The sequence below is a fragment of the Ursus americanus genome, chromosome 21 (genome assembly GCF_024610735.1).
Source record: "Ursus americanus isolate L20-20 chromosome 21, mUrsAme1.1.p, whole genome shotgun sequence".
NCBI classification, from domain to species: Eukaryota; Metazoa; Chordata; class Mammalia; order Carnivora; family Ursidae; genus Ursus; species Ursus americanus.
Genome location: NC_142147.1, coordinates 53486909 through 53510872, shown reverse-complemented (window position 1 = coordinate 53510872; position 23964 = coordinate 53486909). Strand labels below are relative to the sequence as shown.

Genomic DNA, 23964 nt, shown 5'->3' with positions numbered 1-23964 from the left:
ACCAAGAGTCGGAAGCTTAACTGACTGAGCCCCCAGGCATCCCACATATTCTTATATCAAGGGAAATAACTGGACAGAAAAGAAAGAACAAGGGGCACCTAGGTGGCTCAGTCATTAAGTGTCTGCCTTTGGGTCAGGTCATGATCGCAGGGTCCTGGGATCGAGCCCCGCACCGGGCTCACTGCTCAGCGGGAAGCCTGCTTCTCCCTCTCCCACTCCCCCTGCTTGTGTTCCCTCTCTCGCTGTGTCTCTCTTTGTCCAATAAATAAAATCTTAAAAAAAAGGGGGGGGCGCCTGGGTAGCACAGTCGTTAAAGCGTCTGCCTTCGACTCAGGGCGTGATCCCGGCGTTCCGGGATCGAGTCCCACATCAGGCTCCTCCTCTGGGAGCCTGCTTCTTCCTCTCCCACTCCCCTGCTGTGTTCCCTCTCTCGCTGGCTGTCTCTCGGTCACATAAATAAATAAAATCTTAAAAATAAATAAATAAATAAATAAGGAAAGAACAAAGCAAAAAAAAGGGAGAACACGAGGCCTTTTGCTAGGAAAATTAAGATTTTTTGCCAGCAGACCTGCTCAAAAAGAATTGATAAAGGAAGTTCTAACAAAAAGGAAATGACAGAAGGAAACATGAAACATCGGGAATGAAGAAAATAGAATGAAAAAGGTAAATATATCATCAGACGTAATAGGCTATTCCCCTTTGAGTTTTTAAAATTATGTTTGATGATTGAAAGCAAAAATGGCAACTTTACCTGATACAGTTCTCGGTGTATGTGGAGGTTTGGGAAAGATCAGTTAAGACCACCATTGCATGCTACACACACCTGATAGGAAGTGTAGGATCACATATGACCGTGCCAAGTGCTAGACAAGCTGCAGCATTGATACACTGAGGGTGGGAATGTAAATTAGTATGGCTACTATGGAAAAGTTTGGCAGTTTCTTATATAAAGTTACAAACACAAACTTCCTATGGGTATTTATCCCAGAGAAATGAAAACTTACGGTCACACAAAACTGGATTCATAGCATCTTTATTCATAACAGTGAAACACTAGACAACCCAAAGCCCACCAACATTGAACAGATAAACCATGGTACATTCATAGCAAAAGAATACTATTCAGTAACAAAAAGTAAAACTATTTATATGCCAACAAATTGGATGAACCTTAAGGGTAATCTGCTGCGTGAAATAAAGCCTATCCCAAAGGTCACGCTGTATCATTCCATTTTAACAGCATCCTTGAAATGACAAAATCAGAGTGATGGAGTACTGGTCAGTGGTTGCCATAGGTCAAGGTTGTGGGGAGAGTGTGACTATAAAGGGGCAGCACATGGATGTTTCTTTGTGTTGGCACATCAATTCTGCATCCTGATTGTGGTGGGATTTACAGGAATCTATATATGTGATAAAGTTTCTTAGAATGCTACACTAAAAAACAAAACAAAATCTCACATAAATTAATGCATGCAAACACTAGTGAAAACCAAATAAGGTCTATAGTTTACTTAACAGCATTGTACTAATGTCATTTTCTTGGTTTTGGTTATGTATTATAGTTATGTAAGATAATGTCACTGAAGAAGCTGGGTACAGTACTCAGGAACTTTGTATATGCTATAATTTTTTATGAATCTAAAATTATTTCAAAAAACTTAGAAAAAATCATATATAAGGTTATTTTTGTAAACTACTTACAAACTTGAATAAATACACCCTAATATGTTAAATTACATTTATAAATATATTCCTTTTTCTTTTGCCTGAAAGAGAGGACTTTAGAGCCTAAGAAATGCAAGAGCTAATCATATGATACAAGTGGGGCCCAGAACACCCCTGCATTGTGTCCATTAAAATGTAATCAGTGTTGAGAATAGCCTACTTTAAAATGATGGCATCACTGAGAATATCGACCAAGGTATCCTACCCCAAATGGACATCAGATGTAGACCTTTTTAGACTTGTGACGGAAAGCTCAGGTATGCATTGTTTTCATGAGGCTTCTTTCCTTCAAAATTTCTGATAATTTGCTAGTTACTCCACATTTAGTGTGTTCATGAGTTTTATGCCTGTATGAATTCATGAGAAATGATGAGGCAGAATGTATCGTTAAAATTTATATTCACTGGATTTTCCTCCAACATGAATATCACACAACTATTGAGGTTTTACTTCTAGGCAAAGGCTTTTGCACAATCATCACGTTGCTACTATGTGTAAGCTCACTGGTCTTGGCATCTATTATGATCACTGATGAGACAGAGTCTGTATTCCCATAGGAGCCTTTCCTACTCTCTCCATCCATAAGATTCATCCTAATATCTACTTTTCAGATATGTAATAACCTAGAAATGTTTCCTCAGGACTTTTATGCATTGAATGTATCAGTTTTTTTTTTCCTGTTTTGACATACAATGTGAGGTAATTGATCACTGAAGGCACTAGCACATTCTCTGCATTCATTAAACTTCACTCCTATGCAACTTCCGTATTTCCCAAGGGTGAAAACCTAGAACAGGCTAATTAACCTATACTGACTATATTCAGGTATGCTGGGAGCACACTGATGTTTAACGAGTTCACTGAACTATCACGGTTTGTCCCCAGCATGAGTTCACTTGTATGTAATGAGTTCAGATTCTCTGCAAAGGCTTATGTACCTTGACTTACACATTTCTTGTGTGTATTAACAAGGCTTGACAAATGAGAGAAAGGTGGCCCCCAGTTATTAAATCCATAGAGTTTTTTAGTCTATGAATTCTTTGATGTAGAATGGGTGCTGACTTGGTATTGAAGGCTTTCTTCCATTAACTGTATACATAGTGTCTGCTGCAAAAATTCCCTGGTGGGTAATGGGTGAGATTTTCCACAGTCAGTACAAATAAAGAAAGTCGATTCTGTGTGAAATCTCTGATGTTGCACAAGGCATATTTTCCTCCTGAGCATGTGACCATATTCATTGCATCATTGGTGTTTGTTTCCATTATGAGTCCTCTGATGTACAATAAGGTTTCTCTTTGAGGAGAAGCCTTTCCCACATTCGCTGCATATAAAAGGTTTCTCTCCTGTATGAGTTCGCTGATGAACGATTAGTCGGCTTTTCACAGTGAAGCCTTTACCACATTCATTGCATGCATAAGGTTTCTCTCCAGTATGAATTTGCTGATGTAAAATGAGCTCAGTTTCCATAGCAAAGCCTTTGCCACATTCGCTGCATATGTAGGATTTCTCTCCTGTATGGATTTGTTGATGTACAATGAGATAGCGTTTCATGGTGAAGCCTTTTCCGCATTCACTGCACGTAAAGGGTTTCTCTCCAGTATGAGTTCGCTGATGTACCACAAGATTGCTCTTAAAGGCAAAACCTTTTCCACATTTACTGCATACATAGGGTTTCTCTCCAGTGTGAGTTCGCTGATGTAACATCAGTCCACTATTCACAATGAAACCTTTCCCACATTCACTGCATCTGTAAGGTTTCTCTCCAGTATGTGTTCGCTGATGTACGACCAGCCGACTCTTCAAGGGGAAGCCTTTCCCACATTCACTGCAGATGTAGGGTTTCTCTCCCGTATGAGTTCGTTGGTGTATGACGAGCATGCTCTTCACAGTGAAACCTTTCCCACATTCACTGCACACATAGGATTTCTCTACTGTATGATTTCTCTGATGTACAATGAGATTACTCTTCCTGGGAAAGCCTTTTCCACATTCGTCGCATACATAAGGTTTCTCACCTGTGTGAGTTCGCTGATGTTCAATCAGTCGACTCTTCATCGTGAAACCTTTCCCACATTCACTGCATATATAGGGTTTCTCTCCTGTGTGATTTCGTTGATGTATGATGACATAGTGCTTCGTGGTGAAGCCTTTCCCACATTCACTGCAGATGTAGGGTTTCTCTCCTGTATGAGTTCGCTGGTGTATGACGAGCATGCTCTTCCCAGTGAAGCCTTTTCCACATTCACTGCACACATAGCATTTCTCTCCAGTATGATTTCGCTGATGTACAATGAGATTACGCTTCCCTGGGAAACCTTTTCCACATTCGCTGCATACATAAGGTTTCTCTCCAGTGTGAGTTCGCTGGTGTTCAATTAGACGGCTCTTCATGGTGAAGACTTTTCCACAATCATTGCATAGAAAGGATTTCTCTCTTTTATGAATTCTCTGATGTTCATTGAGCCTGGACTTTCTGGAGAATACTTTCGCACAAATATTGCATCCGTAAGGTTTCTCTCCTGTATGAACTCTGTTATGATCTGTGAGCTGAGACTTCTTAATGAAGGCTTTTCCACAATCACTGCATACATGGGGTTTCTCTATTTCACGAGTCCTCTGATGCTTAATGACTTTGGACTTATTGTTAATAGGTTTTGCACTTACAGGGAGTTTAACAGCAGAATGAAAATCTTCATGCTTCTCATGCAGAAATAACTTCTCATCTCCATTGAATTTAGTAGAGTTTTTAATTTCATAGCTTTTGCTCTGGTTGACTAAACTTAAATTTGATTTCAAAGTTTTTATATAGAACTCAAGCATATGATTTTGCCTGGAAGGAAAATGACTTTTGTTTTGAGGAACAATATTTCCAAATGCATTGTGTTTGTGGTTTTGTTCCATACCTTTCAGCATTCTGGGATTTTCCCAATGACCTTGCAGGTGATTATCAACTTTGCTAAGTTCTAGAAAAGAAGAGAACAATGAATCCTTTCATAATCTTGTTTTGAATAAAACTTTAAAAAATTCTTTGGTGTTTCTTAAAAAATGGCATTTTAGTGACAACCCTATGATAACAGTATAAATGAAATGCCATATATAAATGTTCCTTGTCTCCTATACATTGGTAAAAGAACACAGTAATATAAACAAAACAAAAGGAAAAAGCATAAGTATAAATAAGGTTACACAGTTGACTATGTAGATTTGCTGCCTTCTAACTAGGAACTCACAAAACATGCAGAAATAGTAAAACACAAGCAAGTCACTGTTGGCAGCAAACAACAGGGTTGGAGGAACACTATTCCACAGAACTTGGAAAGACACCAGATCGTAAAGGTAGAAGAGACTACTATCCAGAACTATGAGGGCTGCATTTGTTCACTCCAAACCGTTTATTGAATGGCTCCTGTGTACAAGGCACTATGCTGGTGTTTGGAATATATAAAATATGCCTCACTTTCACTGATCATAAATCTAGTTAGGGAAAACCAAATGATGAAAAGAAAAAAGAAAGGTTGGATATTGTGAAACGTTGATTGAAGGAGGACTGGGGACTGGAAAGTGGAGGGAATCAGGATATATCTGCATAAAGAAAAGACAGTTCAGTGATGAGTTTAATGGAGAGTGATTAATGACAGTGAGGAATCAAGGATTTCCCTGCTAATTGGGTAGGTAGAGGCATGGCAAATGGAGATGAGGAATATTACTGAAATCCAGAACGTGTAGGAAAATGTCTGTGTTGCAGCACATAAACTCTGAGAGGATTATCAGGTAACATAGTACAGATATCCAGGTCTGGTGGGAGGTACAGATGGAGATAGCAGTGTCGAAATAACATATACCTGTTATCAAGAAAAGAAGACAGGGTGAAATGCTGGGAGGACACAGAGAATGAAAGATGATGAAGGTAGAGAAGAAGGTTTTAGACATTTCAACAATTAGGCTGGGGACTCTTTAAGTTCACTTAGAGAGCCCAAAATCTGACTAGGGACATCAGGGGACTATGCAAACTGAGGTGTACAGAATAAATGCATTTGTGACCTAGCAAGTAAGAAAGTAAGGTCTTCAGAATTTAAAGCGACCTGAGACAGACTCTTGCATAGTAATCCTGTTCCTAAATTTGCCTTTCTGTGGACCACCATCAAACTAACTTCCCACAAACATCAATCAGATTTAGTGAACAACACTCCAACCTTAGTCCAGGTGTCATGGTGTCATACGTTCCATTCATACTGAATAGGCTGACCACAATTGGTAGGAAATTTTGCAGCTGGCCAGTATACCATGTAGCCATCTTCAGAAGCTAATATGCTCCCACACAGGATATAGAAACTGTCATGTTGATCACAATCTGCATTCAGTAGAGAAATCATACCCAGGCTTTTCCCGTTTCAGCATCTCTGATATGCTGTTCCCTCACCTGCCACCAGAAGCATCTACTTCAGTAGTTCTGCGTTTGTGTCTTGGTTGGCAACAGGTTGTACTAAAGGACCAACTTCCTCCTCTAAGACCAAGGTGTGTCGGCTTTACCTTCAGTTTTTCTTAGAACATCTAGCTGTTCCTTATTGTTACTTTACTACCACTGTCCAGGTGAAAGGTCATACAAGCTAGAGCTACAAAAAAATACAAAACCAAGCACAACCCTCCACCATGCTACCTCAATTACTCACATATCAAATCCAGTCATCCTGGCAATAAAAGTGCACATCATCATGAGTACTCCCATTTATCCACGTGTCCACTCTACTGCTTCTCTTGTAGACACCTGTTAATGCTGCTTTCATCCAGCCACTTTCAAGCCATTCTGAATAGTCAACACCATGCCTTGCAGTTTCCTATTTCATGCCTTCATTCCTAATTCACGGCGGCATCTTCCTAATTCAAATGTAGATGTCCTTTATATATATCATGCTGTCATTCAATTCTGATTGTACAACCATAAGCTCTATTTCCTCTTTATTTCTAAGTTAATCTCTTTATTGTTCATTTTCATAGTTACCTTCAGTTAAGATTTACCTTCACCCAAAGAGAGGTCCAGCCCTTGCCATTGGCTCCAGGTGGGTGATCTCTAGGCCCTCAGAATGTCCTATCTGACAGGAGTGCCTTTGTCTGCCTGGGGGCTTTGGCCACTGGATATTCTAACAATGTGATTTAGGAAGGAGACTCCGGGCCATGCCACATCAGTTCCAACCTCCAGACCCTCAGAGGAACTGGAGACTATAGGAATTAGTCAAATTTCTGACAGGGCTAAAAACTAAAGTTCAGCCATGTGGGCAATGTGTGATTGAGCCCTAATAAAAACACTGGACGCAAAGGCTCAAGTGAGCTCTCCTGGTTGGCAATACTCTTTGCATACTGTCTCACACCATGGCTGGGAGGAGGTAATGCTGGCCATGAGTCTGGAAGCACCATGTTTGGACTGTTCTTGGGGGTCCCATATAACCCAAGAATTCCACTCCTGGGTATATATCTAAGAAAAATGAATGTTCATGGCATAATTCATAAAAGCCAAAAAGTGGAAAAAGCCAATGTCCATCAACAGATGAATGAGTAAATAAAACGTGGTATATCCATACAGTGGGAGAATTATTTGGCAATAAAAAGGAACGAAGTACTGACGCATGTTAAAGCTTGGAAGAACTTCAGAAACTTTAGGCTAAATGCAAGAAGCAGGATACAAAAGACCAAACATTTTATGATTATATAAAATATCCAGAACAGCCAAATCTCTAGAGGTAGAAAATAGATCAGTGGCTGCCCAGAGCTGAGGGCCTGGGAAGAAACGTTTCTTTTTTTTTACTTTATTTTTTAAAAAGATTTTATTTTTAAGTAATTTCTACAATCCCCAGATCAAGAGTCACATGCTCTACTGATCGAGCTAGCCAGGTGCCCTGGAAACGTTTCTTTTAAAGTGATGAAAATCTTCCAAAATTGCTTATGGGGATAGTTACATAACCCTGTCAATGTACTACAAAGCACCGAATCGTATGTGTTAAGTTGGCAAAATGTAGGTTACGTGAATTATCAAAGCTGCTTTTAAAAAAAATGGGGAAAATAAATGATTTAGAGAAAAGAATACAATGGGAAGACCTCGGATGAACCAAAGGAAAATCAGAATTATCAACCATTCGAAGGAAGCCATCACGGCAGGCATAAGCTGATTTTGGCTAGAACTGATGTAGGATGTAAAACCATCTTTTCTAGTGAAACAGTCAACAGAAACAGCAGAGACCTTTAAGACAAGAATGCCATAGCTAACAGCAGTGTGGACGGGGTACGGTGTACAGTACCAAAGGAGAATCTAACATTCAAACTAGCTGGGAGGGGATTTTTTGTGGAGGGAAGAGGACTCCTATTCCTCATGCAGGGACTCAGAAATCTCAGGCAGGTAAAATAGCTACAGCTGCAAGCGTACGCTAGACAGTATGTAGGGAGATACCAATTTAGAGTCTCTTCCACACAACAGAAAGAGCTTAATTCATGAGCCAGAAGGAAAACCTCAAGTATTAGGAATTCAGCAGAGAAAATGGAAAAGAACTGAAGAATCTCGAGTGGAGGGAAAAGCTAGAAAGCGGACTGATGCCCCGTAAGAGACCACGCTATTGTGATGGCACAACATACAGGGTGGGGTTGGCTGTCAGGAGGGAAACTGGCATTTCCGGAGGAGCCAAGGAGCCGGGTGGGAAGGTACACTGGTCAGAAACTGTGTGAATTCACACATCTCTCTTTGGAGTAAGGCCCAGTAGGGGGGAGGGGGTGCGGATTTCATAGCCAGGGAGATAGAAGGAACAGGGACACACACTGTGATAGGGCACAAAGAAGGAATGAGTACAGAATCTGTGAAAGAAAACTAGGCAAACCAACAAAACTCAATATGTAAAATGAAAAATGCAAGGATCGGATATCAGAAGAGAAAAAAAGAGTTCAACTTCCATCTAAGGACCTAAAGGAATTTATGTGCATGTGATTTATGAAGGAGACTCTGCTATGGGAGAGAGATACACGGAGCACCGTTTCTGTCCTCAAACACCCTGCCAGCCTTCTCTCGCTGACCGAGGGCGACTTTCGCAGTTATCCGGCTGGCCAGTTCTCACTCACCTGGCCGGGTTCCACTAGGGACTTCCTCCTGTTTCGCCCACGGTTCCTCCCCTCGTTCCAGCTTGGAGAGTGCATCTGGTTTGCTGGCTTGATACCCTGCTCACGGGAAAGAAAGAACACTTAGACTCACCGAATTGAGCTGGGATCTGTCAAGATGGGAGAATGCTACATTTGAGGGACTGAGACAGCTTTCACATCTGCAAAGCAGAGGCTTCTCTCTCAGGAGAGGGCACGTGTGATACCGTGATATAATGATATGTGTTTGGTCTTTGTACCCGGTTCCTGCCACAGAGCTCCTAAGGCCCTTGTAATTTCCTAAGTGACAGCCGTGATAGGAACATCTTCTGTTAGAGTATTTGGTCTAAGTTCCGGTTCCTGACACAAGAACTTCTAACACCCCTGGACTCTCTAGAGTGATGAGTGTCTTTTTGTAAACTAATGACTGGTGGCAGGGACCCCTAGAGAGCTTTAGCATGGTTGCCAGAAAGACCCTGGCAGGATCAGAAGGTTGGAACCTTCAGCTCCAATCCCCTGCCCCTGCCACCGGAGACTGAGTTAACCATGACTTAAGCAATCATGCCTACATAATGAAACCTCCATAAAAAGTCCTAAACCACCAGGCTGGGAGAGTTTCCAGGTTGGTGAACACACCTAAGGGCTGGGAGGGTGGCATACCTAGAGGGGTCATGGAAGGTCTACACCCCTCCCCCCATACCATTCCATATACGTCTCTTCCTTGTGGCTGTTCCCGAGTTTTATCCTTTATGATAAAATGGTCATCTTAAGTAAAGTGCTTTCCGCAGCTCTGTGAGCTGTTCCTGCAAATTGCCGGACCTGAAGGGGGTTGCAGGAATGCCCAATTTATAGCTGGACTGAAGCGTGGGTACCCTGCAGAGTGGGTACCCAATACTGGCGACTGGCGTCTGAAGTGAGGGCAGTCCTGAGGAACTGAGCCCTTACGCCTGTGGAGTCTGATGCAAACTCTGGGTAGTGGCGGAACTGAAATGAACAGCAGGACACCCAGCTGGTACCTGGAGAGTTGAACTGGCTGTTGGTGTAGAAAAACCCCACATGTTTGGCACCATTTGTTTTGGTAGTAAGAACAGCTCGTAGTACATCAGACCCTTTTACCATGTGCCCAACGAGGCACCGAGAATCTGCTATACAGGGCAACACAGTGACTCCGAAGTGTAAGCAGCCGAGCAAGGAAAGGCCACTGACTGGGCACCGTCTGCGTGACACAGGGTAGCTGTCCTCACCCACTGACACCAGGTTGCTGTAGTTTTCCAACATCACGTCCCGGTACAGCTCCTTCTGGGCAGGGGCCAGGAGCTGCCACTCCTCCCAGGTGAAGTCCACGGCCACATCCTCCAGTGTCAGCGATTCCTGTAACAACACGGTCCTGTTTCATGTGAGTGTTCCTCTTTCATTGAGTCATAAGGAATATAAAGGAAGTCTCAGCACTGAGACCAATTCTGATGTATATGTGGCGGTTTGGATGTTTTTAAGCAATTCTCTGACACCAGCTGGGGGACCTACAATTCAACTCAATTCTGACACGGGCTCCCTGGAGATAGAGTCACATTTCATGGGTTAAGGGTCAGTCCCACAAGACTGCACCTGCCCCCACTTTAGACACCAATCCAAGTCCATGTTGTCACCTGTGCTTCTGACTAACTGGCTATAGATTAGAGGTTCCAATGACCCCCTCCTTGGGTTTAATTTGCTTGAGTAGCTCAGAGAATTCGGTTTACTTACTGCATACTAGTTTATTATAAGAGGATATGAAAAAGGCCAGAGATTTCATCCAGATCAAAGGGACACACAGGGCAAGGCACGAGGGGAGGGGTGTGTCACCCAGCACCCATGTCCACCAAACAGGGAGTGCTCCAAACCACGCACCTTTGGAATTTAAGGAGGCTCCATCATACAGGCATGGCTGGTCATGAACTCCATTTCCAGCCCCTCTCCCCTCTCTGGATAATGGGGGTACAGCTGAAAATCCCATACTTATGATCATGGGTTGGTCTTTCTGGTGACCACCCCCCTAGGAATCCACCCAGAGTCATGCCATTAGAACAAGAGACGCTTCTATCACCCAGGAAATTCCAAGGGATTTAGGAACTCTGTCACAGATGAGGTCAAAGACCAAATATTAGAACAAAAGAAACCTCTAGTACTCTTTTCACTTAGGGAATCACAAGGATTTTAGGAGTCTTATGTCAGAAACTAGGGGCAGAGACTAATATATGTTTCTTATTCTTTCATAAAAGGTTAACGTCATAGATACACTTAAGAGATAGTGAACTGGAATACTCATTTTAAAAAATAACCAAAAACTGAAGCAGACCACAGAGAGATAGAAAATATAAAGGAGAGTTAATAAAGAATGAGGACAGAGTGAGGTTTATACATGGTTTTTGGAAGCAATTATAGAGAATCAGAGAAGCAATGTGAAGATCTCAGGACTGAGAAGAGTTCACAACTGACGAACTGACAACCCAGACTTAGTAAGCAAGCAAAATCAAGCAGGAAATCTGTCTCTAGACTCATCAGACTGAAACTACAGAACACCAGTTGCAAAAGTCAGATTATGAAAACAACCAGAAAGAGAAGACTCATTACCATCTAAAGAAAGACAAAATTTAGTGAAATCAAAAGAACAGAAACTAGAAAAATGTAGTAATAAATATATATTTGGTCTTTCTCTGGTTCCTGGCACAGTTTCTAAAACTGTCGGAATCTCTGGAGTGATGAGTGTCTTCTGCATCCTAACATGACGACAAATGGCTGGGGGCCCCCGCATATCTTCAGGATAGGAGACCCCCGAAAGACCCCCAACAACCCGGGAGGGAAGAGGGACTGGAGGTTGAATTCAATTACCAACAGCCAGCGATTTAATCAATTGTGCCCATATAAGAAAACCATCATAAAACCCCCTAAACAGATTTGGAGAGCTTCCAGGTTGGTGAACACACTGAGTTGCTGGCAAGGTGGTTCTCTGAGAGAGGACCTCCCCCCATACCTGGCCCCATGCATCTCTGCCATTTGCCTATTCCTGAGTTGTAGCCTTTATGGTAAATCAGTAAATGTATGTAAATTGCTTTCGTGAGTTCTGTGAATTGTTCTAGCATATTATCAAATCCGAAAGGAGGGTTGTGGGAACTCTCAAATTTACAATCGGTCACCACAAATATAGGTGACAACCTGGGACTTTTGGCTGGCACCTAATGTGGGGGCAGTCTCATGGAACCAAGCCCTTGGGCCTGTGGGATCTGACGCTAATTCCAGGTAGTAAGTGTCAGAATTAAGTTGAATTGTAGGACACCAAGCTGGTGGCCAAGGAATTGTAGAATCAGTAGATGTAAGGAAAATACACACATTTGGTGTCAGAAGTTCTGTGAATAAAAACAGTTCAGGAGTGTGGAACGGCTTCAGTGTCCTGACCCCGTGGTCATATAGCTTATGCCCGAATGCCACCAGGGAATGAACTCAGGGTCCTGGGATCAAGCCCTACATTGGGCTCTCTGCTCAGCGGGGAGTCTGCTTCTCCCTCTCACTTGCCCTCTGTGCTCTCCCTCTTTCTCAAATAAATAAATAAATAAAATCTTAAAAAAAAAAAAAGAAAGAAAATTTAGCAATCTGGTAATGTCCTATTATTAGCACTGGCAAAGACTTCAGGCATGGACGATGCGCGTATCACTTGGGAGGCACTCGCTAAATGCTTTACATAGTTTAACTCACTTTGTTAAGTATGACTACAGACAAATGGAATTTTGTAGAGTTAATAGTCACCAATCAGTTGCAGTTATTATTCCTCTGGATGCTTGAATTATACCGTGTTAAGCCAACAGATTATGTCTTTTGGAGTATGATTCCATTGATACACAAAACGTCATGATAGATGTGTTTACAAACACAAATATACATAAATTCAAATACATTTGTAAACGGGCACATGTATACAGAAGCACACAAAGGTTCAGTGACCGCAAGAACACACCAAGCATCTGCTGAAGTGGTACGAGGGAAGGAGGAAAGGGGACATGAAGAGGGAATTTACTTTTTCCCCGTGTGTGTACTCCATCGTGAGGATTTTTTTCCTTTAAAAGGTACTCATGAGGGGCGCCTGGGTGGCACAGTGGTTGAGCGTCTGCCTTCGGCTCAGGGCATGATCCCGGCGTTGTGGGATCGAGCCCCACATCAGGCTCTTCCGCTATGAGCCTGCTTCTTCCTCTCCCACTCCCCCTGCTTGTGTTCCCTCTCTCGCTGGCTGTCTCTATCTCTGTCAAATAAATAAATAAAATCTTTAAAAAATAAATAAATAAAAGGTACTCATGAGAAATAAATAAATAAATAGAACGTGTTCATTGAGAGGCTCCTGGTTGGCTCAGTCACGTGGGCGTCCAACTCTTGATTTCAGGCCATGATCTCAGGGTGGTGGGATCGAATTCCAAAATGGCTCCAGTCTCGGAGGGGAGTCTGCTTGAGATTTTCCCTCTCCCTCTGCCCCCCCTCGTGTTTTTTCTCTCTCTCTAAAATAAATAATCTGGGGCGCCTGGGTGGCACAGCAGGTAAGCGTCTGCCTTCGGCTCAGGGCGTGATCCCGGCGTTATGGGATCGAGCCCCACATCAGGCTCCTCCGCTATGAGCCTGCTTCTTCCTGTCCCACTCCCCCTGCTTGTGTTCCCTCTCTCGCTGGCTGTCTCTATCTCTGTCGAATAAATAAATAAAATCTTAAAGAAAAAAAAAAAGAGTTCCATACTATTTTAAAAAATAATAAAATAAATAACCTTTTTTTAAAATAGACACTCATGAGTCATTTGTACAATTATAGGAAATAAAAGCAATAAAGGAAGAGTATGTAAAAATTAGATCTTAAGATGGAAAAGGATTCTGCATTTTCTGAGATAACATGAAGTTACACAGCAAACATTCTGGAACCTTATAACAAGTTCTTACCGAACAAAATTTCTTGCAACTATATAATGTCAAATCTGTAATTTAATGCCAGTTCAGCCCCCTGTTCATGAAGCCTTGCATTATTCCCCTGCAAAAATTGTGTTCACTGAGTTTGCTTGGTCTATTCCCACAGGAGACTCTGAGGAACTCTGTAATAAACAGCAGTAGGAAGTCCACTGCTGCCTTTATTAGAAGACTACTGCTCACAACACTGTTCACGGATCACCTCTACGAAGAATGTAACATTTTTCTCGAGTCCTCAGTGCCAGAGGAACCTTCCTGCATTCTCCTCACGGTCACTGCATATCGCATAACGTGATTCTCTTATGTTGGTTGTCACACATATTAGATGCGGCGTGACAGCTAATGTAAGCCAGAGGATCCTTCAGTTACATACGATGTTCCAACAGTAGTCATTTACTAGGAATCAATGAACACTACATTCTTTTTTTTTTTTTTTTTAGGTAGGCTCCACACATAGAGCCCAATGCAGGGCTTGAACTCATGACCCTCAGATCAAGACCTGAGCTTAGATCAAGAGCCAGACACTTAACCGAATGAGCCACCCAGGGGCCCCTGAACCCTATATTCTTTTTTTTTTTTAAGATTTTATTTATTTATTTGACAGAGAGAGAGAGAGCCAGTGAGAGAGGGAACACAAGCAGGGGGAGTGGGAGAGGAAGAAGCAGGCTCCCAGCGGAGGAGCCTGATGCGGGGCTCGATCGCAGCACACCAGGATCACGCCCTGAGCCGAAGGCAGACGCTTAACAACTGTGCCACCCAGGCGCCCCTGAACCCTATATTCTTGATTCTACTTTGTGACAAGGCTGGAGGTAGATTCAAATTTATTTCTCTCCAGATACTGAACTGATTTTTACAAGCCTTACACATCCACTGGGGAACAAAGCAAGGAATAAAACAAGACAAAAATCACCTGGGCATTGATCATTTTCTTCTGTTTTGAGAAATGGCCAGCAACTGGGATATTCTGTTTTTGTCTCTTCTGGATATGCTCTAAATTTCCAGTTAGAAATCTAGTCACCAGTCAAAAGTGGTCCAGAGATGACACTACCTAGGTCCTGGGACCGCCTTTTTCTTCATTCATTTCTTGTCTCTTGTCAGGACCTGTGGGTCTAAGAACAAAATTACTTTCAGTGTTACATTGTCTCTTGCTATGCACTCACCTTAACACATGGTCCCAGTATTTCTGTCTCTTTACTTGGTTCTTCAGAAATCATGCCTTAGGCATAAGACTCTGAATGTGTAGAAATAACGAGTAAGGGCAAAGTGGCAAAGGAGAATCAGAACAGAAATATGCCTCAGTGGCAGGTAATTTTCAGATCAATTTTAGAAATGAGGCCATATGCACAGTGAGGAACAGTGAATTTTTCCTTTAAACTATGTTGCTCTACTATCTCTTTAAAAGTCTTTACACCCCCATCTACATATACTTCAATATGAGGAACAATGAACACACCGAAAAAAGGGGAAGGAATATAAGCTATAGATACAAATTTTAAAAAACACCCCCAATTTTTTTTTCTTTAATTTAAAACACCTCAAAAATATAAATACTGGGAAAATAGAAGCCTTTACATACATATGTAACCTGAAAGGAAATATCCAAGAGAATATACAAAAACTACAGAAGGATAAACACAGAATCTTAAATAAAAGGCTAATTAATTTTAAATCTGAATCGTTCATCTCCCCCAAAAACTTTCATTTCTGCAGGTTCAAAGGGATGGGATGATGTGGGGAGCCAAAAAACATTAGAAAATTATATGGAGGAGGGATTTGGGCCTGAAGCTTTTGAGGAATGTTAACATTCAACAACTCTGTTCCAGAAGCGGGTCTGAGGCAACGCACTGGCAGCCAGTGTTCCTGAATCTCCAATCCTGTTGTCACACAACCCTGCACAAAAGACAGGCAATACTAAACCCGGACCGGCGACACACGCACACTGACTTCCCTTAATGGTTCCTCGATTGCTGAGCTCCAAATTATTCCAGAACCCCCGCCAGACGCCGCCTTCAATGACAAACACCACGCCGCCAGTTGTCAATCACCTACAAGGAGAGTGACCCTCGAAGTCTTTAAATCCAGACTTCAGGACTCTCGGTAGTTGATCTGTTCAGACCTTCAATCACTGACCACCAGAGCCCCGCCCCATGACTGACCTCAAAGACATCTCGATTACACACAGTACAGACTCCTCCATGCTCACCTCCAAAAAACACAGCCCCCCCTGCGCTACCTTCACGGACTCAAGGGAGCAACAACTTACCCAGAGGCCGTTAGGCCGCCCCTCCCCTCCCCAACCCTTCTCTACAGGCGGACCCACACCCGGACTTAAGTCTCTCCTGAGCCTGCAGCGACCTCTTCAGAGCCCAGCTTACTTCCCTAAACTTCCTTCGCTCTAGTCCCCTCACCCAGACTCTTCTCCGGGAACACCTGACGAGGGTCAGCGGCGTTTCTGGCGCGTTTCTATGGAGAACGGAATACTGGTTTCCGGCGCTTCCTTATGAGGTCATATGTCCGCGCGGCCGTCCCCTCGACGCCCTGGAGGCCGCCATTTTGCACACCTGACGTACTGAAAGCAAGGCGGCCGCATTTGCGCGGTGACAAGACGGCGAGAGTGCCACCGAGACCCTCGCGCTTCCTGGCCCCTCAGCTCTTAAGGGAAAATGGAAAAATGTTCAGAGGCTCGAGTTCACGCAAGGCAGACATGACGTGGGGGTAATCCTTGAAGGGGCAGGGCTCCTCGTTGTAGGGGACGGGGAACGGCGCTAAGTTTCAAAGGCCGGAGCCCTTCCCCACCTAAGGGGCGCGGCTCCTACAGCCGGGAAATTAAAATAACCTCCGGTCTCCGCAGTCTCGATTCTCATTAAGAAAAGGCTCAGAACCCGTGTCAAAATGTAAGCAGGTTTGACAAGAAAGCAGGCGGCGCGCTGTGGCGGGGAGGATTGCTCCCGAGCAGGTGCGCGTCGGCCTGAACGGAGTTCGGTGTCCGGGCGGCGGAACCCGAGCTACCCGGGAGCTAGGCAAGGGTGCCTCGCGACACCCCGGTTTGTAAAAGTGAGATGGTGTGCGGTGTGCTGCAGTCGCAAAGAAAGCCGAAGCCACGACCTTGAGCTTGTTGCCAGCCTCATCCCAACTACGCCCCTTACTCATCCTAGGCAGCCGCCAGTCACTAAAGATTAGTCTGCGACGTATTCATGAAATTAGTCGTGTGTGTACTCTTTTCCTGGCTTCTCTCACACAGCGTAATTGCCTTTGGGCTGTTTCCAGTGTTTTGGATCTTGCAACTGGAAATCTTATGAACATTCATGTGTAGAAAATAAAATGGCCACAAAGAACTGATTTGCCACAGTCCTGTGCGTCTGAATCTCCCAGCTGTCTCTGCCAGCCATTTGCAGGCCTACTACTCATTTCTAGCCCTGCTCCAGCTCCTCTCCCCACTCCCCAAACCCCAGTACTGAGCTTAGAAGTCTCACTCACCCCGAGGAACCAGAAGTTTCACCCATCTCGAGAACACAGGCTGCGGCACAGACGCCAGGTTAACCTGTTTGCCCCGCTATGTTCAACCCCGTAGGCCATCATCATTTTCAGCATGCACCTGATAGAGTCATGTAACCACAGGTCAAAGCACGAAGTCAGTTCTTCATCATTACTACGCTGGCCCAGCCTCCTACCTGATACTAAGTCTGTACTATCCCGTTTTCATAAGGCAGGCAAGGTGACCCCAGCAAAACACAAATCAATCATGAAAATTTCCCTGTTCTCAATTATCTAATGACTGCATTAAAGAATCAAATCTCAAGTGCTGAGATAACCAAATTTAGGTGCTTAAAAATAATATGTTGGATTGAATTTCCCCGATAATTCAGGGGTTTGTGGTAGGAAGGTAAGATAGCTACTGCATAGCAAATACCCATTTCTTCCTCTCTAACCAGGGTTCAAGGTTTTTTTTTAGCAATATACCTTTATTGGATCAAGAGAAAGACTCTGGGTAGAGGAGAGAGGACAAGAGCCCTAAGTCATAAGAGGAAGAAGGAATAGAAAAGGAAGATCACGTGCATTAAGCAGGTCATAGAGGAAATGGGGAACTCTGAAATTACGGCAAATTTCAGAGGTGATAGGGCTGTGAACAATATAAGGGCTCCTCTCCAATACACCCAAGAGGAATCTTACCTCTTTTCATTTTCCAGCTTTCTTCCATCTTAAACTGAGGTTCTCATGCCTTTTATTTTACTAATCTTGGGCATCCCATTCCTCTTCTGCTCTCCTCCTTTTGAAGGCAAACATTATTCTAATGCACATGGACACAAGATGTTTTTTGAACAATTCCATTCTTTTAGAACGCTTTACAGTTGCTCATTCTTTGCAATGATAGAACTTTTTCTCTATAGTACATTCACCTTCATCTTCCAAGTCAATATGTAATTATTTTTTTCTATATCACAAAGGATATGTGATTCTATAAAGCAGCACCGTGCAATAGACTGTTCTGCGATAAGGAAATGTTCTACATCCGTACTGTCCAACACGGTAGTCACTAGCCACAAAGAACTACTGAACTCTTGAAATGTGAACCCTTTAATGAAATACATTTTTAATTTAAATTAATTTACATTTAAATAGCCACATGTGGCTAATTGCTACTGAAATTAGTGCAAAACTATCAAGGAATGTATAATCAATGTGGGGAGATAAGACATGGGCATTTTTTTTTAAAGATTTATTTATTTATTTATTTATTTATTTATTTATTTATTTATTTAACACAGATAGAGACAGCCAGCGAGAGAGGGAACACAGCAGGGGAGTGGAAGAGGAAGAAGCAGGCTCATAGCGGAGGAGCCTGATATGGGGCTCGATCCCAGAACGCTGGGATCACGCCCTGAGCCGAAGGCAGACACTCAACTGCCGTGCCACCCAGGCGCCCCAACATGGGCGTTTTTTAAAAAGTGTTTGTATCCTGGATTACTTATACATCCTTTTTCTACCCAAGTTTTAATATAAATTCCAGTTAGTTAACATACAGTACAATATAAGTTTCAGGTGTCTCAAATTTAGTGATTCATCACTTACATACAGCACCCGGTGCTCATTGTAACACATGCATTTCTTAATAACGATCATCTATTTATAAACCCACCTAGCCCCCCCACCTCCCCTCCAGTAACCATCAGTTTGTTCTCTAGTTAAGAGTCAGTTGGTTTGCCTCTGTGCCCTCACTCCATATTCATGTTTTGTTTCCTAAATTCCACATGAGTGAAAACATATGGTAGTTGTCTCTGAGTTATTCTGCTTAGCATAATACTCTCTAGCTCCATCCACATCATTGCAAATGGCAAGATTTCATTCTTTTTTATGGCTGAGTAATATGCCATTGTGTGAGAGTGTGTGTATCACATCTTTATCCATTCATCAATTATTTATTAATAGGAATGTTTCCCTCATCTCCCATTCAAATAATACCCTCCTTGAAAGATGTTTTTAGGATCTAACTCCACATCATTCTAAATCCAAACCCCATGATCCAATTAGTCCATGTCCATTTCACCTAATGTAGAGTTTACATACCCTGAGTATGTTAGATAGAGTATGAAGATACCACTTACATATAATTCAGCTAACTTAACACTCATTCCAGGAGGGCAAAGACATTTTGTTTTGTTCACCCCTGTGTCCTTAGCTGATAGAATAATACCAGGTACAAAGGAGGTACTTAAATATTCACTGAATGAACAGAGATTCAATGGAAGGCTGATTCTCAGGTAACTTTGCATAATAAACAGTCCCGAAAATCTGTGAAAGGGTTACCACTTTTCAATTAATCCTCCACACTATTCTAGGGAAACTGAACAGATACATGTGCCCCAAACTCCTGTGCCCCAAACTCCACTAGTCAAATACTGCTTTTTCCCCAATCAACTCTATATTATAAAGATTTCCATTCCTAGTAACATCCAGATACCAATGATCTTATTTCTTTATAATCACAGTAGTGTTTTGCTTCACTTATGATCTCAGACATTCCAGATTAGTTGACAAAAGTGAGCAATCAATGTAGATGGAAGCTACGATTAATAACATCAGACTATGTCTCTGTATCAACACATAAATATACATACAGGATGAAATTTATCATGCTTTCCCAGTCTCTGCATTCGTATTTCTCTCAAAATATACTTAGCTATATAATGACCTGGAATTTTTGTTCACTGTTTTTCTACCTTGAATATATCTAAGTTTCCTTCCCATTGGTTCTTTTGAGACATAAAATGTCACCTAATTGACCAGTGAAGGCACCATCACATTCACCGCAGTTACAAGGTTTTTATTCCCCCATGCAAAGTTTCTGCTCTCTCTTGAGGGCGCACATCTAGCAAGAGTTTGTTCCAAAAGGATTATGTTCCTATTTGCTAGGAGCCCGCAGATATTTAATGATGTCTGAGGGATAAAAGAAGACATTTGCAGTGACCAAATTAACAGTGTTTCACTTATACGTAAGAAGCTGTAACTCTCTGTGGAAGGGTTTTCCACATTTATGAATCTACATATTTCTTTGTGTTTCTTATGTTTAATAAGGCATGACTTGTAGGAAAAAGCTTTCCCACACCCAGTGTAATTCATAGGATCTCTTTCCTTTATGAGTTCTTTAATGGACAATGAGCTGTTGTTTCATGATGAAGGTTTTCCCACAGTGACTTCATTTATGGGGTTTCTCTCCTGTGTGCATTTTCTGATATTTAATGAGACCTGACTTCTGAGGACAGGATTTTCAGTCACTACATAGAAAGGAAGTCTTGTTTGTATGAACTCCCTGATGTCATATGGGACTTATCTTTTGGATGAAGCCTTGTCCACATTCACTGCATATATAAGTTTTCTCACCAGTACGAGTTCACCGATGTACAATGAAACTCATCTGGGTGAAGCCCTTTCCACAATCATTACACGTATAGGGTTTCTTTCAGGTATGAGTTTTCTGATGTAAAATAAGATGTCCTCTAATGAGAAAGGCTTTGTCACATTTAGTGCATCAACGGGTGTTTTCTCCTCTTTCATTTCTCTCATGTATAATGACTGACTTCCTATAACAGGCTTTGCCACATTCACCTATATAAGGTTTCTCTCGTGTATGAATGTTCTGGTGCTCAGTGAGCCTAGACTTTGTGGTATGTGCCTTCCCATATGTACTACAGCCATGGAGTTTCTCTCCCCAGTGAATTCTCTCATCTTTAGTGAGCTGAGACTTCCTGATGAAGGATTCCCCACATTCACTGCATATGTGCATTTCTCAGTTTTGTGAGTTCTCTGATTCTTAACAAATGGAAGCCTTAGGTCTGATGGATTTTCCAATTTCAGGTATTTTAGTATGAATTTGATCCTATTTTGTAAGGAGAAAGGATTTCCCATTTCCACCATGCTCAATGGGATGCTCTATTTCACAGCTTCTGTTTTAACTGATAGAATTTAAATTTGATTTTAGTGTTTTTCCATGATTTTGCCTTAAAGGAAAATGAGGTCGGTCCAGATCAACAATATTTTCAAAGACATTATGTTCACACATTGTTCCATATTTAGTCATCTTTAGAAATCTCTGGGTATGCAAGTATCCCTGCAGATGATCATCAACTTCCTCGACTTCTAGGAAAGAAGAGAACAATGAACGCCCACGTGTGGACTGGCCAATCTTTAGGGTTGACTGCATGATCTCAGGATAAAAGACTCTTTAATGATGTTCCTTATTTCTTGAACACTGGTAAAAACACAATACACAAACATCAAGTGGCAAAAGCAATAAACATACAAATGAGCTTAATTCACAATGAATATAGAGTCGGCTGCTTTGTAAATAGTGTCTTGCGGAAACATGCAGAAAGAGTAGAAAATAAGAAAGCCACTGTTAGAAGAGAAGATAGAGGTGGAAGGAAAACGTCATCCAAAATTACAAGGGCTGCATTCAGTCATTCCCCAAATCCTGATAAAATGCCTGTTAGGGACTGGCCACGGTGCTGGCGCTGGGGACACGTGAACATATCATTCTCACTGAGCTTACATTGTAGGTAGGGAAAACACAATAAGCAAAGAAGAAAAGGAGGCAGCTGCAAATTATAAGAAGTGGTTTGAAAGAGCAAAGGAGATGAAGAGGGTGGAGGAAATGAAGATACGCTATGGGGTAAGACAAGTCTCACTGGTGAGTTCAAAATTGGGGGGGGGAGATAAAGAACATGAGGAATTAAGGTTTACTCCTAAATATTTTGCTTGAGTCAAGAGGTAAGCGGAAACTGCCTTCAAGAGGGTGAATGTTACTGAGGTTCAGAATGTGGGGGAAATAAGTGGACTTTTAGAAGCATATAAACATTTAGATTTTTATTAGACCATAACGTGCCAATACCCAGTTGGATATATAAATGTTGAGAATTGGCTTGTGTGGACATAGCAGTGTGGGAAACATCAGTATATAAATATTTAAGGATAAGAGATGAGCTGAGGTCATGTTCAGAGAATGCAAAGACTGAAAGAAAGTTGAAGCAGAGGACCAAGATGTTGGTCACTCATATATTCAGACTTCTGGTTTGGAAGCTCCCACCAAAGGAAACAAACGGATTATGCTGGTCAAGGATAGAAGCAGATGCTTGTTATGAACAAATGGCTCAGAGAGGCAATTCAGAAGGCTGGATCCCCAGTGTTTGATTTTGACATATCTATGATACTCTTAGGTGGTCGTCCTGTTTCTAAAATTTACCCTTTTCTTCATTCTGCATAGTACCATCACACTGGCCTCACGTTTAGAGAGCAACTCTTATCTCAATACTCCAACTTTTAGTCTAGCTGAGGTATGTTCCGAAGAAAGGGGCAAAGATGAGAGACAATGACCATCCAGGAATTTCCAACAGACTGGACTGACACACAGAGTTCTCCAGGGGCAGATGTGCTTCTAAAGATTTTATTTCTTTGAGAGACAGCATGAGCTAGAGAGAGCAGGAATGGTGGGGAGGGGCAGAGAGAGAGGGAGAAGCAGACTCCCCCACCCCGAGCCAGCTTGATCCCAGGACCCCAAGATCATGACCTGAGCTGAAGGCAGACACTTAACCGACAGATGTGCTTCTAAACGTGATAAGAAAAACACATCCTGCATGCTGTACCTATATAAATGTAACAACAATCATCTCCCATTTTGATATCCCTAACGCACTGATCCCTCATCTTGCAACGGACTGCATCTTCTTCCATAATCCTACATTTATGTCTCCATGCTGCTATCAGTTAAGCAGCCTAAAGGACTACTTGCCTCCTTTTGAACCAAGACTCAAGCCAGCTATACGTTCAGTTCTTCCTACAACCTCTCGCTGTTCCTTATCATTGCTATACAGTTGCTACCAGGTAGAAATTGAGACTACCCAGAGCTAGAAAAAAAAAAACAAAACAACAACAACGACAACAAAAACCCCTACCATCATGCTACCTCAAATAACTCAATTACTAATACATAAAATCTAAACAGTCAGCGTGGCAATAAAAGTTAACATTGCCTTGATTACCCCGTTTACCCATTTCCATTCCACTACTTCCCCCACAGAGACCCTGTGACACTGGCCTTCGCATGGCTGGCTTCAGACCAATCTGTGGCAGTCTTGGCCATGGCTTCGCAGATTTCCTACTGTTTATGCCTCCATTCTTTGCCTTTCATTATCTTTTTTAAAAAAGATTTTATTTATTTATTTAGAGAAAGAAAATGCGCAAACAAGGGAAGGGGCAGAGGAAGGAGAGAAAGAATCTCAAGCAGACTCTGTGCTGAGCATGAAGCCCAATACAGGGCTCGATCTCATGATCCTGAGATCACGACCTGAGCTGAAATTAAGAGTTGGATGCTTAACTGACTGAGCCACCCAGGCGCCCCATATGATCTTTACTCAAAATCTGGATAAGCTCCCACATATCGTGCCATCATTCCCCATGCTCTCTGTATAACTGTAGGTTCTATTTCCTCTAGGTTTCCACATCTTCAAGATCACATCTTCACTAATCATTTTGACATGTAATCTCAACCCTGAAATCTAGCAGCAATACCTTGTGTTCAAAACCTATCTCATACAGATTTTCATGCATCCATGTCATATATTCACCACAAAATTCTTTGCTACTAGATAGTATTTTTTGCTT

The 23964-nt window shown here is 42.3% G+C and overlaps 1 protein-coding gene and 1 pseudogene across 1 annotated transcript; both read right to left on the bottom strand.

The window, feature by feature from the left end:
- Positions 1-1017: 1017 nt before the first annotated feature.
- On the bottom strand, positions 1018-16285 carry LOC123778049 (uncharacterized). Its single transcript, XM_045775213.2, has 5 exons — positions 16218-16285; positions 14720-14918; positions 10083-10225; positions 8824-8919; positions 1018-4688 (listed from the first exon to the last, which is right to left on the bottom strand). The coding sequence occupies exons 2-5, from the start codon at positions 14725-14727 to the stop codon at positions 2968-2970; spliced, it is 1968 nt and encodes a 655-aa protein (XP_045631169.1). The 5' UTR covers positions 14728-14918; positions 16218-16285; the 3' UTR covers positions 1018-2967.
- Positions 16286-20209: 3924 nt separating this feature from the next.
- LOC148108318 (zinc finger protein 248-like) lies at positions 20210-21197 on the bottom strand (annotated as a pseudogene).
- Positions 21198-23964: the final 2767 nt, after the last annotated feature.

Excerpts from the sequence above, each read along its gene's own strand:
- LOC123778049 (XM_045775213.2), bottom strand. Across the intron at positions 8,920-10,082 it reads CAGCAACCTGGTGTCAGTGG|GGTATCAAGCCAGCAAACCA; the intron begins GTGAGGACAGCT and ends TCCCGTGAGCAG. Across the intron at positions 4,689-8,823 it reads CCCTAGTGGAACCCGGCCAG|AACTTAGCAAAGTTGATAAT; the intron begins GTGAGTGAGAAC and ends CTTCTTTTCTAG.